The following is a 17756-nucleotide window of genomic DNA, read 5'->3' as shown; positions in this document are numbered from 1 at the left end:
CTTCAAATTCTTTCAACACTGAACCCATCAGGGGTTCTTCTCAAGTTACTGCAAACACTAAGGAACATTGGATCTTAGAAACTAAAAGAAACATTTTTATTCATCAGAAGCTGTATGAGCCAGACTTTGGCTATATTACCAGTCTATCCTTGTGAAAAATAACTACATTACACTGTAGCATGCTTTAAAAAAAGAGTACTTATTAGGAAAATAATATACTTTAAAAGAAAATGTGAACTAAATTTTTTTGGCCATTTCATAGCATGGGATTTACAATAAAATGGATTTAAGTTTAACGGTATAATAATTCATTTTAAAAGATATTTTTGTCCCACTTAATTAGTGCTTAAGTGCATATTTACGTGTATTGTCTTAGTTAATTTAATATATGTTAACCATAAATGCAATAAATGTCTGCAACAAAAACCTTTAATTCAGATAACTGGAGATAAATATAACCCAAAATATGACTATATTGAGCTGCCGGCTTTGTTTATTAACAGTGAACACAGCTGCTTTGCATTGCACAAATGGGGTTTAGGGTTCTAATTATAATAGAATTCTCAATTGATTCTAGCAGGTCTCACATGACATACATACCTGCTTCTCTCAAGCTTATCATTTGCTGATTATTGAGGGTGACAGTTTGAAAATCAGTGACATTAATTACGTTACTGGGCCAGTGACTCTTAGTCCACAACTGAGCTATTGAATTGAGTTATTCACAGATGACAGAAACAGTAAATAAGGTATTTTGATTTCATTTACAGTCATTCCGGTAAAATCTGTGGATTGTTGCCCTCATTGACCCATACGGATACGGATACAGACATTGCCACCGAATAAGGAGGCGATCTAGAAAGCTGAGACAGCAAAAACTACACGTGAGGAAGGAAAGGTCTTGAATTCCTCTGGGACCTTTTTCAAGGCCATAAACATGAGACCATTTGTGAAATGACAATCAAGAATTAATTAGACGAGACAAACACACTGCCCATATTAAGGTTTACTTTAATGATGTGTAGAAGACAGTACAAGCTAGTTTTATTTATAACATACATAATGGGCTTATATAAAATACACAGGTTATTTAATATAGATCATATACATATTAAGAACTCCACACATTTGGTCTTTTCATTGTGAAAGTTAAGAGCACATTCACGATGTGTTAGCCTATATATCAATGCATTTCAGTCAACAAAAAAAAAAGACATGGTGGAGAAATTCCTTTAAAAAATGAATTATAGTCTCATTTGCATTTTTCCCCCCGGAGGTGTGTGCTCTTATTGGGTAACGCACAGCCAGACTGTACAGTTGAGTTCATCTGAGAGTAGTAAGCATCTCTCTTTTTACGTACACAGCCAGTCACTGACGTACTCAATCCTCAGCAGACCTGCATCGCAGCGTCATCACTGATACCCACCAGAAACTAGAGCAGAATTGATGCTCGGCTGTTTCCAAACTAACACAGCTTCGCTGACATCCTTCTATTCTGGGTTTAAATGCTTCATTTATGTTATATAAATACACCATGAGATATGCTCTGAGCGACGCCGAAGCGTCCAACTACACCGCTCGCACTATAATCTAACTTTATCGTGCGCATGCAGTGTTTGCAGTTCATTCATCATATCGGGAGCGTCTTTCGTCGCATCGCTCGCTTGCAGTGTAGGAGGGGTATTGTACATTACACTGTGAAGGAGGAGTGTGAGGGAAAGGCAATGACCGGAAAGAATCTTACAGTGGAAGACAAACACAAGACAAATGCACACGCACACATAATATATTCGGAAACGCTAGAGGCAGTCGCGTAACACAAGACGCACTCAGACTTTGTAAATACAGAGCACCGGTTGCTTTACATAACGAAGATGCACCAAATCCATATATGTATATTATTATGTTTTAATTATTATTTTTAATAGTCTTACGGTTAAATGATTCGAATTGCACCTAATGCGTTAATATAACGGGATCAACAGAATATAGGGATGCACGCGCATTGCTTATGAATTGAATGATGCGTCAGAGCAGAGATGATGCTTCTGACGTGATCTGGGTTGATCTTTCAATAGTAAATTGTACAAAATAATACTCACAGTATTAGCCTATAGTTAAAAAGGGAGTGGCTTATGTTAAATTTCCAAATAGCTTTAAAATGTAAAAAAAAAAAAAAAAAAAAAAAAAAAAAAGGCAGGACGTACATTTGCTATTTAAGTTTTAGGCAAAATCTTCATCCGAAGAACACACATATGAACATCGTGACTTTACAAAATCATAACAGAAATGAATACAAAACGATGTAATTAAATGACAAATAACAAAATATAGAAAAAGTTGCGCCCCTGTCAGTAGGCTACTTACTGGTTGTTTTAACCACCCCCAGTTTGTTCCCTAAAACGACACAATAATATTTTAACCATAGACTATTCACTGTTATTCCCTATTTGTAAAATGTAAAACCGTAAAACAGAGCGGCTATCCGAGCAGCGCTCACAGAGGGTTGAGATCCTCTGACAATTCTCCCGTAGCTTCAGTCGCTCCAGTGGGGGCGGAGCAACGAATATGAGTAGAACGTGATTGGTTCGCTTTTCTGTCAGTCAGATATTTCCACCAATGAGCCCAATGAGCTGTTAAAGGGGGCGCATTCACAGGTACGCCTTCCCCCTAAGGTTGCACCGCCTCGTTTCTGTGTGTGCGTATTTTTTCTTGCTATTTTTTTTTTTTTTTTTGTAACCAAAGCTGGGATGTGTAGGACGTCACATGTTGTTTTTCCTCTTCACTCCAGTCACTTAGCGATATGTGTTATTTACTGTTAAACCGCTCCACGCAGCGAACGCGCACTCCGAGCCGGGTCCATAAGAGAGTCTGACAGGATTAAAACGGACTGACAGCACAAGTTAAGGAAAAGTGAGAGTTTTTCTTCACAGTTTATATGAGAATGGCGAGTCCGCCGCCGACGGGAGGACAGCTGATTTCAAATATGACCGTGAACACCAACAACCACGTTAAGAAATGCGGCTATCTGAAGAAGCAGAAGCACGGACACAAGCGTTTTTTTGTGCTGAGGGAGCCGAGCGAGGGCTGTCGCGCCCGGTTGGAGTATTACGAGAGCGAGAAGAAATGGAAAAACAAGTCGGCTGCTAAACGGGTTATACCTTTGGACTCGTGCCTGAACATCAACAAGAGAGCCGATGCCAAACACAAACACCTGATCGCCCTTTATACCAAGGACGAGTATTTTGCCGTGGCTGCCGAAAATGAGCAGGAACAGGAGGACTGGTACACGGTCTTAACGGATTTAATGAACGAGGGGAAAGTGAGCGACGGCTCCGCGAATAATTCGGCGTCATCCCTCGTCGGGTTTGATGAGGCGAGCTACGGCGTGATAACGCCCGTCTCCGCCACTTACAAGGAGGTTTGGCAGGTCAATCTGAAATCTAAAGGACTCGGACAGAGCAGGAACTTAACTGGCGTTCACAGGCTGTGTTTATCCAGCCGTACGATCAGCTTCGTGAAACTCAACACGGAGGCGGCGTCGGTGATTTTACAGCTGATGAACATCCGCCGATGCGGACACTCGGACAGCTTCTTTTTCATCGAGGTGGGCCGGTCCGCGTCGATCGGACCCGGCGAGTTGTGGATGCAGGCGGACGACTCGGTGGTGGCGCAAAACATTCACGAGACTATTTTGGAGGCGATGAAAGCCATGAAAGAGATGTCTGAGTTCCGCCCGCGCAGCAAAAGCCAGTCCTCAGGTAGCAACCCGATCTCAGTGCCCACCAGGCGGCACTTTAACAACCTCCCGCCGAGTCAAACCGGGCTGCAGCGGCGCTCGCGCACCGACAGCATGGCAGCGACGTCTCCCGTGACGAAACTGACGTCTTGTAGGATTCGCACGGCGAGCGAGGGCGACGGCAGCCCTATCAGCCCAGGTGTGAAAAGGACTCATTTGAACCGCTCCAACACAGTGACAGCTCGCCCATGCAGAACATTTGAGGCTTCATCCCTGCAGCACAGTAAATCCATGTGCATGCCTGTGTCTCACTCCCCTCCCTCGGCTGCAAGCCCTGTCAGCATGTCCTGTGGCAATAACATAGAAGGTGGCCCTCGCCCCTCCAGCTGCACCGCTTCCATCCCGGGGTCCCCCAGCGACGCCGGTTTCATCTCCTGTGATGAGTGCGGCTCCAGCCCCGGTGATATGCGGCACCTTTTAGCAGCGAACCGAAGCTACACACCTGAGTCACTTGCTGACACCCCACCCAGTGACATGTACGGATACATGATCATGGAGAGGCCCAATAGCTGTGGACGGAAAAGCATCCAGGCAGCAGTTGAGGAAAGCAGAGGAGATCTGGAGAATGCCTACAGGAAGAGGACCCACTCTCTCACCATGCCTTACCAGAAGAGGGTGCCATCACAAGTGTCCTCAGGTTCACTGGACGAGTACACGCTCATGAGAGCAACTAACACAACTGGAGGCCATTCGGGGCGTAGCTCTGAGACCGCATCCCCAAAAGTCACATACCCCGAGGATTACGGGGACATTGAAATCGGATCATTACTGAAAAGTTCCAGCAGTAATCTGGGCGACGATGGCTACATGCCAATGACGCCAGGTGTGGCTCCACAAGGGGGGAAGACTGACAACTACATGCCTATGAGCCCAATGTGCGTTTCTGCTCCGAAGCAGATAATCAACCCCAGGATGCACCCCCTCACTATAGCTAATGGTTACAAAACCAATTCCCCCAGCAGCTGTTCTCTGGATGACAGTGGCTACATGAGGATGCTGTGCGGCTCTAAGTTCTCCATAGACAGCTCAGATGGGAAACTGACGAATGGTGAGTACCTCAACATGTCGCCTGCAGATTCGGTCACGCCACCAGACTACTACCTGAGCCCTGTGGGTTTAGAGCAGTCTCCCTGTCTCCGACAGCTTCACTCGTTTAACTCTTTGCCCCGCTGTCATAAGCCCCAGCAGATGCTAAAGGATGCAGACAATGATCAGTATGTGGTCATGAATCCTCAAAGTCACAGGATAATAGAGGAGTCCGTAAAAACAGCATCCCCATCTCCTCTAAGACAAAGCCGCACAGACGGCCTCATCCTCCGGCACAGGATCAACCGGCCAACCCGCCTCTCCCTTGACACGTGCCGGACATTACCTAGCATGAATGAGCATCCCCTCCCCTCCGAGCCAAAAAGCCCTGGCGAGTACATAAACATAGACTTTGGACATGTTGCTGAAAGTTGCACTCCCCCCTCCACTGTTTCCTCCGAGAGCCCAGCCTCATCCCTCGGATCCTGCGCCGATCACAGGACGTCCCCCATCTCCGATTATATGAACATTGATGTGAGTTCGCAGTCGCCCAAATCTGGAAACACTGCTCCATCTAATCGTTTGGAGCCCCTTCCTGAACTCACATCCTGCCCCGCCCACCCCGAGGAAGATGAGAGGTACCACCTCACTGCACAGGTGGAACCGGTAGGCCCGGTCGACAAAGCTAAAGACGATTACACAGAGATGACGTTCGGCGTGCCCACTTCCCCTCCGCAGCCTGTCTCACAGCTCTCAGAAGGTGGGCAGACCATCAGCCCTTCCTCCTGCATGCAGAGGCTGACCGTGGAAGAGGCTGTAGAAGTCCCTGCCGTTGAGGCTTTTTTGCTGCATGGCACCACTCTGGCCTTGGTGGACCCTGACCGGGGGGCCAAGGTGATTCGTGCCGACCCCCAGGGGCGCAGGCGGCACAGTTCAGAGACATTCTCCTCAACCACCACCGTAACACCAGTTTTTCCCTCATTCGCACACGACGCCAGGCGGCATGGTTCGGCCTCTGTGGAGAACGTGTCCGTTTCTGTGAGGAGCAACGAAGGATCGGATGAAGAGTATAACAGTCCCATGTGCAGGGAGACGTCGGCTGGCTTTCAGAATGGACTTAACTACATTGCCTTAAACTTGATGGATGGAGGACTTGCCAGCTGTGATGCTCTTGTCCGGTTCAAAGCTGCCAGCTGCTGTAAAGAGGGCATCAATGGAATACACGCCAGTCCGTATGCCAGCCTTGGGTTCAAGGAGACGGCAACAACAGTAAAAGGTAAGCTTTGTAAATTTAATAACTGGTGATGTGCAAGCTCACTACCTTCATTAGTTAATATTTACAGTCATTCCTTTCATATTACTATGTTCTGAATTGTTTATTTAGAATGATTATTATGCTGTATTAATGTGCCAAAATATGACATGACCGTTTGTTTTGCTAAAATAACAACAGCATATTACCCGTGCACCAGATGAAGGTGGCACATGACAGATTTCCCTCTTATGTTAGAGAGCTAATTGAGCAACTTGAGTGTCAGAATGATGGAGAAGCCTCTTTAAAAACTGTGGCGCAGTTTTTATTCATAGAGACTGATCGCTTCATCTGTGCCTGCAAAGTGTTTAGGATGAAAACAGCATGGTTAAAGGGTTTATTCCTCTGTACTGGATTGCTTATTAGTTGAAATGTTCGTTTTGCTGACAATAGCGTGATGACTCTTTGGGATGGGGTGAGGTTAAGAGGATGTAAATGTAAAAGAGAAAGAGCGAGCTCATATCCGCATTTCAATAATCCAGCAAAGAGAAATCGTTCCCAATATTTGCATCATACCTAGACTTGTTCTCTGAATCAGAATTAGTCATTGTGTCATACTTGAGTGAACAGTAGCTCAGATAAAAACAAGTGAGTCAGTTGTTTATCAGTTTGCAGGTCGAGGGTTTCAGGGCTGGAATGCAGAACGTGTGCAAAGGTCGTTCAGTGAGGTTAACGTTGGCTTGTTTTTCTGACCTGCCAGGTTTCTTTAAAGGAACGACCCACCTTTTGTTTTTCGGCACGACTTGAAAAACAAAGTTGTTTGTGTAGCTCAGAGACAAACATGTGGGCTGATAGACCGATATAGACTCATGTAGACTAGCGCATTGAAATGAGATGCAAGATAGGAGGTGTGGTTCTTGTTGAGCGTCACTTTTTATATAAGTGGGATTGCATTATGTATAAGTGTTAAAAAGAGAACTCTACATTTTACTGAGACAAAATATCTAGGTGAAAGATTGCACTTGAAGAACAGAGCGACTTGTCTGATGAATGACACTTCACAAAAGAGTCTAGAAGCAGAAGCACAAACCACAGAAAGCAAATAGACGACATCAGAAGCTCAGTTATGATCTTAAGGGTGTGTGTGAGAGAATTTTTGCTGGTGGAGCAGGTGTTTCTGCAGTGCTCTGTTTACCTCCACAAGTGGACAGAGCAGAAATGCGTAGCCAGAGGCCACGGAAGCCCTAGAACAGTGGGAGGAGACCACAAAGAACACTCACATAAACATCGACACATACTTGCAAGAGCTCAGTCATCCTGCCCTGTGATTGGCCACTGACAACATTCCACCAAAACAAAAGATGAGCCACAGAGACAGAACAGAGCTCGTATTTGTGTAGAATGGCCTGATAGTCTTGCCGATAGGAACTTGCACCAGCCCGGGATCCATTGAGCATGAGTCGAGAGCACGGATAGGCTGCGCTCTGTTTACTACGCCAGCGTCTGTAATGCCACATTCCACTCCTTCCCTCCTCCCGTCACATTTACACACTGATTTGAATAGTACGTTTGTGAATGGGACGCAGACGCATACTTTGACAAACACGACTACATATTTACATAGTGTGCCGGATGTTTGACTCTGGTGTATGACGAAGCCTCATTTTGCTAGGACTGATTGGTTTTTGTCACGCTCTGGTGTATTTAGTTCAGTATTTTTTTTTATTATTTTTTTTTGTGTGTTTTTTTTATATCTGCATCCTCACTGAGTCATTGAACGTTAAAATTTGTCAAATTGGTTACCTCTGACCTGGCCTTGCATACAGAGGGCTATAGAGATAAGCACTGAGAGCGCTTTGGGCAGTGAAGCTTTTCCTTAGATTGTATTCTTTCCATTTCTTCCTACATAATAATAGCACTAGAGGGGAGAGCAAACAACGTTTTATTAAAAATTTTACAATGAGGACATCCCAAGAACTCATCTCAGAGAGAAAAAGTGTGTCTGCGAGTGGACTTCCAGAGAAGCCTCCCCCCTGAGAAGATTGTGTGTGAGGGGCCGGGCCAGCAGATGGTGGGGGCCAGGGTCGTGCACCTGCCATTCCAAGCAGTGCACAGTGGTTATCAGGCCCATCAGAGCCCTGACAATACACTAATGATTAGCAACCATCTGCTGCCCCACACAACAGCTCAGAGAGAGATACAGGAGATACAGTCAGATAGCCAGTGAAAACATTTGGCACAAGCTTGAAATAGAAGTGAAATCTCTCTTTTGTTGCAGACACACCGAGCCCGCCCCTTTCTGCTTTGATAGACTTGATTGAATTGAAAAGTGCAGCAGTGAAAGAGAAATTGTGTCTATCACTTCTCCTGCTTTTATTTCTAGAGAACAGACTCAGACGACCATCCCCCATCACAACGCACACCTATTCCATTGAATCCTAGCCCAACATCATTCTGTCTTTCTGGGGTTTAACTTCTCCTCTCATTATTTTCATATTTGAGGGATTCTTTTAATTTCTTGCTTTCTTTGTCGTTCACCAATCATCACTCTGAATCTGCAGCCCAGTTCTTTCTCTCTCTTCATGTCCTCCTTCACCTCTCAGTCTTGTTGTTGTTGACTCTGTAAGTACCTGCTATTGTAACAGATTTTATAGTGTTAAACTCATCCAAGATGTTCTGTTAAATGCTCTCACTGCTCCCTACTTTTAGGAGCACAGATAAGGCGGATTACATGCTGCCACAGATTAGACATTGTTGAGAAGCTTTATTTGGTGACCAAGTAAACAGCATACATGCGCACACACACACATAGGTGATTTTCACAATATCAAAAAAAAAATATATATATATTTGTTTTTAATTTATTATTATTATTATTATTATTATTATGCAATCCTATGACAAATACCTACTCCTCCAATATGAAAAAAAAAAAAAAAACATCCTATGACAGTAATATCTGTTGTACTGCTGTCATTTTATTTTAATATAAAAATACCCCAATACATAATAATCACCACTAAAACAATTCACTTTTTATGTGAATCTCTCAAGTTTTTGAGGTTTTCTCACAAATGATACCTTCATCTTGTACCCCTTCTGTTTTTCTTGGGATGGAATGTATCTGTAGAAAAGAGAAATGTACTTTCTGTACCTCTGTTCTTGACTTCCTGGATTAAAGGACACAGTATATTCAGCACCATCCACCATTTGCATATATGCATGTAAAGTATATAAAATTTAACATACAGTACTTTGTTAACGTCCTATACACTTAACATCTGTATAAGTGTGTGTGTGTGTGTGTGTGTTTAGCATGTGGCATTGAATGGGATGTGGCTGGAAAATATCATTTGAAATCAGCATAGGATGCTCTTTAAGAGCACATGCCATGTGTGGGAATAATTGCATGGCATGGGGCCTGATTCTGAATGAATACTCCTTTTCTCCCCTGCTGAGCTAAGTGATCTGAGTGTGTGTGTGTGTGTGTGTGTGTGTGTGTGTGTGTGTGTGTGTGGCAGGGGAGCAGAATATATAGTGATGCTTTACTGTCATCAAATGAATTTAAATGGCTCCTTGGGCATTATCTTTGCTACTGCTCTTTGGATTTGTTTAAAAGGGAATGACTGTGAGATCTGCTGAGCTCACACATCCTTATGCACACACTTTCTTATTCATGGCTGGCGATTTGTGTTGGCTTAGTTGGCTGTAGTGTTATGAGATTAGACTGTGACATTTACACAAGAAGATCATCACACCACGCATACAGTATAACGTTTTGCCCAGACATCTCTCTGCCTCTCTTCCCATAGCTGATGATCCGATGTCCAGACTGTTGCAGGTTGGCACTGATCTGAAATCTGTCATAGATGTGTTTACAAATCGTTCCTTAACTCGTACAGTAGTCCGCATACTTTGTTGTAACACAGACAGACACGTTTAAATGAGTGAATGCCTTAAATTTTATTTTGTGTGTTACTTGCTACCTTTAACTCTCACTAAAAATGAATGACTGCAAATTGCTGACAGTGTGAACATCCCTAATGGGAGCGACACTGGAAGATCCTGCTGAGTGAAGATGAGCAGAAACATTATTTCTACCCCACGGGTTAAAACTGATACCCCCCATCTATGATATATGAGACTGGCGTAGATAAATAAATTAGTAACACTAGCACATGTTTACAGTACGGTCAGTCACTCAGCTGCTTTCCTCACTACTGTATGCCTGGTGTGTGAGAACAGTTGTGTGTTTTATGTGTGTGAGAACGCCAGACTGTTCCCGGCCTGGCTACAGGGGGCTAAATTTAACCTTTGTGAAATAAATAAAAAATGAGTCGTGGGACAAATGTGTGTGGAGCGGGGATAGTTTTTGGGGTATGGGGGCAGCGGGTTCACAGGCTGTTGACTTGAACCAGCGGGGTCCGGATTTCAGCTGCTTTAAATACCTGCGTCGATTTCTCACACAGACATCGGAAAGATTCAATGTCATAAATGTGTTTAGGAAGCAATATGTTGCACTCAGCTATGTAGATCTGAAGATGTTTAGAAGTTGAGAGATCACTCTGAGAGACAAAACAAGAGGGAGAGAGATGGGGGAGGGAATTTGAGGTCAGAGGGTCCAACAAGACCTCCTTCTGGTTTCCATCTGCTCTTACTGAAAATAGAATTTGAGAATATTCACATTTAGCTTTTATATTTGTTGATTTGATTTTTATATACTCATTCAGCTGTAAGATCAAGCAGTATTCTGCATATCCTGCAGAATTCTGTTTTTTGGATTTTTTTTTATTTATTTATTTATTATTTTTATTAAATTTTAGTAATTATTTGATATTGATACTTAATTTGAGTAACTTTAATTCAACAGTGTCATTACTTAATATAAATCAGTTCATTCAGTTGAGCAATTGTATCTTTTTTTTTTTTTTTTTTTTTAGTTAAAACAACCAGCTCCGATAAGTCATTTGTTCATCAATTTAACTCTGTATTGTTATTGTTAATTGAAAATAAAATACAATTATTAAAAGAAAAAAAAAAAAAAAAAAACTTGGACAAAGTTTAGAAATGTTGCATTGTCAACTAATGAAAAAATAAGTGTAAGTCAAAGTACTAAAATTACTAAGCCTAAAACTGAAAAAAAAAAAAAAAATCTATATATATATATATATATATATATATATATATTTTTTTTTTTTTTTTTTTTTTTTTTTTTTTTTTTGGTGCTGTTGATTTACTGTAGGACACACTGAATAAAGCTGGATCAAAGTTTAAGAAAAAGACGGACGAAATATATCCATTTCCTCCCACTGCTCATTCATCTGTCTGAATCTTTGTTGAGTGCTTGTCCCATGACCTCATGGCTCTTTCTTTCTTTCCCCTCGTTCATTGGTGCATTTTTTTTCTGCCTTTCCGGATCAGAATGGGACATCCATGGAATTGCCAAGCTTCCTCTTGCTTAATTAGCTGTGTGAAATTCAAGCTGCCTCTCTGACCTCCACACACACACACACACACACAGTCTCACATGACTCCAGCCCCGTGGCATCAGTGTGAATGTGAGAATCAGCGAGAGAGGGAAAGAGATCTCTTGTCTGTTTTGAGTCTATTTATACACATGACGGAAGCAGACCACCCGACATGGTACTCGGAGAGTATGGATACGAGCAGCCAAGCTCAAGTTCACATCAAGGTTTCCACTGCGCTGTCATGTTAGAGGTTACACTGATGTTTCTGTAGTCAATATAGTGCCGTTATTTTAGAGTTGTTGTCTCTGAAGCACTCATTGGTGACAGTAAAGTAGGTTAGGTCATATAATGTCATTATCCATTCATGGGCTACTAGAAGCTAGACATGCATTACAGCCTCCATTAGGCCTAAAAAAATGTAGGTAATAGTACAGATATTAAAGTGTAGCTTCTGACTTTATAACATAATGTAACACAGTAAATTAACAAATAAATAAATAAAGAATAGGACCCAACCTATGCAGGGGTGCATTTCCCATTCAACAATGTAACTTGCTGATTAACCACCATAGTACCGATGCATTATTGTGGTATATGTTTCCTGAACATGGTCACATCACCTTCATTTGAACCACATTAGTTCAGGGCCATTGTAAATGACGTCACATGCATGTGGTGAAATAATATCTTCTGCTATTTAACGGATTAGAGATCTTCAAGATGCTGCTGTATTGAACTTTTTCTCTGTCCTCACTAGTTGGCCATGGGCAAACAGTTCTGTCAGCACTTAACTGGAAGAGTAATACCTCGTAATAGCACACAGAGGGAGGTATCAAAGAGCAGGAAAAGATGAGGCTCTTTACGACCGTGAAACGCTTGACCTCTCGCTGGCCCCTCCTCCCTGACTTTACCCAGCTCTACGTGAGCGAATACAGCCATTCTGACGGTCATGGGAATTGCTTCCATCCCCGTTGGAGTGGATGTTGTGATATCGGGCTCACATGCGGAAGCGTTGGGAATGTGTGCGGGCAGTCCAGATAATGGGAGCGATTATGGCGTGCTGTATAGCCGAAGGCCGTGAATCAAGGGTTTGTTAAGTGTGTGTGAGAGTGAGTCTCGCTCTGTGAAAACACCTCTTGTTCTAGGCGGATGAAAAGCAGGAGGAGGAGCTCAGAGGGGGGCGGCGCTAGAGTACAGGCCCATGAGGGGTTTGTGTTTGCAGAGACTTCCGCCCAGTGTCAGGCCTACTTGCAAATGAAACCTCACAAACAAGTACAACGGGTGAGAGGTCAGGATAGCCATCTAGTCTTGTAAACAGAACCCAGACAGCAGCAAGAGAGAAGCAAACTGTCAAATGACACTTTGATATTTACATGTCAAAATTTTTATTTTTTATGAGACCATTCACACAGATGGATTCTTACACTGGCAAGAATTGTATAGATGTTTTAATAATTGTATCATTTTGGTAATGTGCGCACACAAACTATTGTTTCAGTCAATGTCTCATGTAGAGTTCGCCAGGAGAAACCTGTCTATAAAGTCCCATTTTGGAACTGCATCTTTAGAGCAAGAAATTCAACATTTAAATATTGAAATATTAAATGACATCTTACATGGATGTTGCTGAACATTTAAAGCTGTGTGGCCTGGTAGTGAATGTGTTGTATTTTTGTGCTCTTTCCGTCAGCTGCATAAGTGCTAAATGTCAGCGAGTGTTCCCCTCGTCTGTCTCTGAGCACCTGCCACTTCTGTTGCTCGTAGCAAAAGAGCGCACATTCCTTACTTGGTAAAGGAGAGAATGAGAGAGGGGGAGCGTGTGACCTTTTATCCCCCCACTAGTCTGCTTCATTCCTCATGTATAAATCACATACGGATGGTCATGGAAAAACACACACCGCTCTGTGAAAAAGGAACGATTTTCCAGACAAGGCACAGAGGAATATAATAGTATTGCAGAAAAATGCAGAAACATTAGTGAATGCCCATAGAAGGCTGTTGTGGTATGTGACAGCAGCATGACCGTGTTGATCTCAAGGAACATTGTGTTTTATTGGTTTGTGTGCTTTCTCTGTCTGGATATTTATAGACATCGCATTAATGTGCTTCTTTCTCTCTCTCTCTCTTATGTCTTGCAGACTAAACAGAGCCAGTCTCTTCATTAAAGCTCCTTCATCTCCATCGAGAGGAGAAGAGGAGGCGCTCATGTGGACAGATGGACCACGTTGCTGCTGCTGCTGCTTCTTCAGCTCTTTGCTGACCCTTGACCTCCCGAATCCATTTGAATGGCTGTCGTCAAAGCAACACGGACACTTGACCACAGCGCGAGGCATGACGATAACTCAAAGACACATAGGCGGGACTTCGTGTCCATCTGTTACTCACTACAATCCCTTCCCTCAGTTTTTGTGTTATGGACCTTTTTTTCACTGGTTTTGTTACGAGCTCTGGACTTGGAGTGGCCGGTGTCCCTCAAACCCTCCCCGAAAACCTGTGAACCAAACACGAGGAGAGACATCCGATCCGCACATGCGTGCATGTGTTCGCAACACTGCACAGTGGTGGCATTTCAGAAATTCACTCAACAATTGGAAATCAGAAAAGACAAAAAAAAAAAAACCTACCTCAGAACGAGCCAGGTCATGACTTACAAAAAGAATATATATTGAGAAATTAATTTATTTTTACAAGTGAATGTTTTCTTAAAAAAAAAAAAAAAAACTTAACAAAACGGAAAAAACCCACCAATCCAAAGCCTTACTGACTGTACTGTCAAACAGTGTTTTCTGGAGGACCTGCATACACTCACGAAAGTATCAAAGATTACTGTTTGCCATGCTACCTGAATGTCTTGTGCTGCAGCGGAGAAAAGTCTCGCGTTGCATTCAAAGATCTATTAATGTTATTTTGCATTCTACACAGATATTTAAAGGATTTTAATATAATACTATTTATCGGAGCTGGTAAAGGACCGCACGGGTGGCCGCCTGCCCACCACCCCGCACATATGCAAAGCAGGCATCCAGAGCAGAGGAGTTATCAGTTTTGGAACGAAGCCACACGCGATTAACACACAACCCTTACGGTACGCTAGATGAATGATGTCGTGCGCCTCAGGTCAGAGAGAGGAGTTCCTCACCTCAAGCCTAGGCATGCTAGCACACTTTAACTCACTGTCTTTAACAACCCAGAAGCCTCTGCTGACTTGCCCCTCTCTCACTGCTCTGAACACACAGGCTTCCCTTCGCCTTACACCCGTACCCGTCAGCTCAAGAGAGAGTGATAGATTCAGGGACGTCTCAGAAGGCCTGACACCATTAATGCTGCTCCCTACCGTCAGACAGGGATAGACTCGTCAGAACCAATGCTTTGTCTTGCACTTACAAACTCCTTAGATTGTAACACAAGACACTTTTGAATGTAGAGTATTGTGGGGATCTCCGCAGGAGACCAAACGCGCGGCCTACACATCCACCAATAGAGGCAGAGTCGTACGCAAGCAAGCGAAAACAAAGTACAACATAACACACACAACTTGACTTAAGTATATGAAAAACGTTTGCCTAGAAAGCTGTACATAGTGTATAAAGAGATTGCAACTGATGTTTTTAAGTTAAAGATGATAACTTATGTCTTTTTGTATATAGATATATAAATATGGTATGTGTTTGAATGAATTCCCCCGAAACAACTAAAGCACTAATGAAGGTACTTGCCAAAGGCTGAACTCTGGCCTGGCGCTTTTCTTTTCTAATTCTTCAGTACGTTTGTAAAAGTATGTACACTGTATGATAAATGCCACTTCGAGGATATTTGATAACGCTATGATATAAAAATAAAAAAAAATTCAGTGAATAATACTTGATATTGCAAAAATAGGTACAAATTCACAAACGGCATATGCAATATTTACATTTTTTTAAAGATTAGTTTACAGAAAGGAACCAAATGTATAAATACTGTGTTAATATATTTAAAACCTTAACGTTTTTTGCTGTACTCCTTTTTTCTGCCAACTTTTAAATGGAAAAGTGTTTTTTCTTTTCTTTTTCTTTTTTCCTTATTATTCTTTTTTGCTGTTGAATCCTAACAGTAATTTCAGCAGTGTTCTTTTGTGAATGCTGTTTCTCAGTATGGAAAGCTTGAATACGTCGATGCCTGTGCGATTTTATTTTATTTTTTTTCCTGTGTCTTCCATTGTATATATTTCATATTCTTTGCATTGTGATGCTACTTAGAAATGATAATTTAAACTTCGTGTAATTAGCATTGCTTTAGAACTGTATTGATTCTGAATAGCCACATGCAATAAAAAAGTAACATTAAGAAACCCAGCGTCTCTGCTCATAATTGTTTCATAGCTTACAAATGACACGACTTGACACGGCTCGGCCAGACAGCAGATGAGCAACATCCCAGACATGTCACACACAAACACTCGGAATCCATTCTACCTAAGTGATGTAAAGTTCAAGGAGTCTGTGCGGTCAATTAAACGCAGACTAAACAAATAGTTCATGAAGACACTCACAATGGTCTGATCTACTGTCTGACCCAGAATACATAACTGACTAAAGGGATTATGAATTCTAATGCCCAAAGCCATATGATGAAGGATTATTAATTCTCAAGCCCCTGCTAATTAAAATGGTAATGAAGTCTTGGGGTAAGATGGTACTGCACAGCCTGGTCAGTGCCAACAGTGTGGGGGTTTGGGACGGGCGACAAAATGATCAAAATAAACAGGTCTGGGATCCTTCCCTCTGGCCTTCCTCAGCAGATGCAGGGGTTCCTGGGATCCCACTGAGTTGAGACGGGCTGGCTTTCTGTGTCAAGACTCCCTGATATGTTCGGTCAGCATGTCCTGACCGATTAGACAGATTTATGCATAATCAAGCCAGCTTTGAGCAGCACTTTGACTCATGTCTCATTTAAAGCTCTGTCTGCTTACGTGAATCCTGGTAGTTTCCCACCGATGTCTGCACAATGTCAGAATCAGTAAGCGATTAGACTGACGGGAACAACCGGGCAATTCAGACTCACTTTTTTGGAGATACTGTGTGTGTATATGATTGAGACCAGGAAAGACCCGGGAGGCCTGAATGAGAGTAGGGAGAAAGTCCCTGAGAGAAACAGCTTTCCTTAATTTGCTGACAATCCCCTCATCCATCACAGCCCTCATCAGCTAAAAACAGTTCGTTTGGACCAATTAAACACACTAATTGATCATATTAAATAATAAAAAGTAATGGGTGATTAAAATCATATTGCAGATGGGAGAATGGCTACTCAGGCTTGATGATGGAGAGCCGACAGTGTTTACTATAAATACGGCAACACTGTGCCAGTGTTTTTTTTTTTCTTTCTTTCTTTCTTTTTTTTTTTAAAAAAAAATACAAAAACATTTAAATCCCTGGTTTAAGATTTACAAGGGGACACACCACACATAACAGAGTGATACACTGTAGTGTTGTGGCAATAAACTATTCTCATTTTGCACTTAAAGGGACAGTTCTTCCGAAAATGAAAATTCTGTCATTAATTACTCACCCTCGTGTCGTTTCAAACCCGTAAGACCTCCATTGAGAATATAAAATTAAGATATTTTTAATGAAATCCGAGAGCTTTCTGACTCTCCATAGACAGCAATGCAACTGATATGTTCATGGCCCAGAAAAGTAGTGAGGATATCCTGAAAAATGTCAATATACATTATATAATTGTATTGGGACAATTAAATCAGTTAAACTATGATTGCTTTAATATTTACTTTTCATTTTATATGGCCATTATTCTTGCACCCGTGTTTTTAATATGTGTTTAAAGTGTTGTTGAGATCTACCACGCAATTATTTAGATAGATAGATAGATAGATAGATAGATAGATAGATAGATAGATAGATAGATAGATAGATAGTTAGTTAGTTGAAAATCTCTCCTAAAATGATCAGAGACACACTTTTTCTTTTCCATGGAAGAGAAAAGCCCCTTGAATGAAAACCCTTTTAAAGCAGGGCTCCTGATTGTCCTGAGGTCAAATCTATAAAACTCATTAGAGTAACAGTGCTGATCTAGAGTCATTTTTAGTTGTTATTATATCCCTATGCAGGTTATATTGAAACTTGCACTGATACTGATGTAGCATACTGATCTACTGAGGGGCTTAATGAGCTTTAATAATGAGAGAGAGAGAGTACAAGCCATCTGAGGG

General features: G+C 42.2%; 1 protein-coding gene across 1 annotated transcript; it reads left to right on the top strand.

The window, feature by feature from the left end:
• Positions 1–2544: 2544 nt before the first annotated feature.
• On the top strand, positions 2545–15875 carry LOC113108922 (insulin receptor substrate 2-like). The gene is made up of 2 exons (XM_026272345.1): positions 2545–6101; positions 13684–15875. Exons 1-2 carry the CDS (start codon positions 2939–2941, stop codon positions 13686–13688), a joined length of 3168 nt encoding a protein of 1055 aa, XP_026128130.1. The 5' UTR covers positions 2545–2938; the 3' UTR covers positions 13689–15875.
• The last annotated feature ends 1881 nt before the right edge of the window (positions 15876–17756 follow it).

This window comes from Carassius auratus, chromosome 9 (assembly GCF_003368295.1).
Source record: "Carassius auratus strain Wakin chromosome 9, ASM336829v1, whole genome shotgun sequence".
NCBI classification, from domain to species: domain Eukaryota; kingdom Metazoa; phylum Chordata; class Actinopteri; order Cypriniformes; family Cyprinidae; genus Carassius; species Carassius auratus.
Note: the sequence above shows the minus strand (reverse complement) of the source record. Positions and strands in the feature narration are given on the sequence as shown.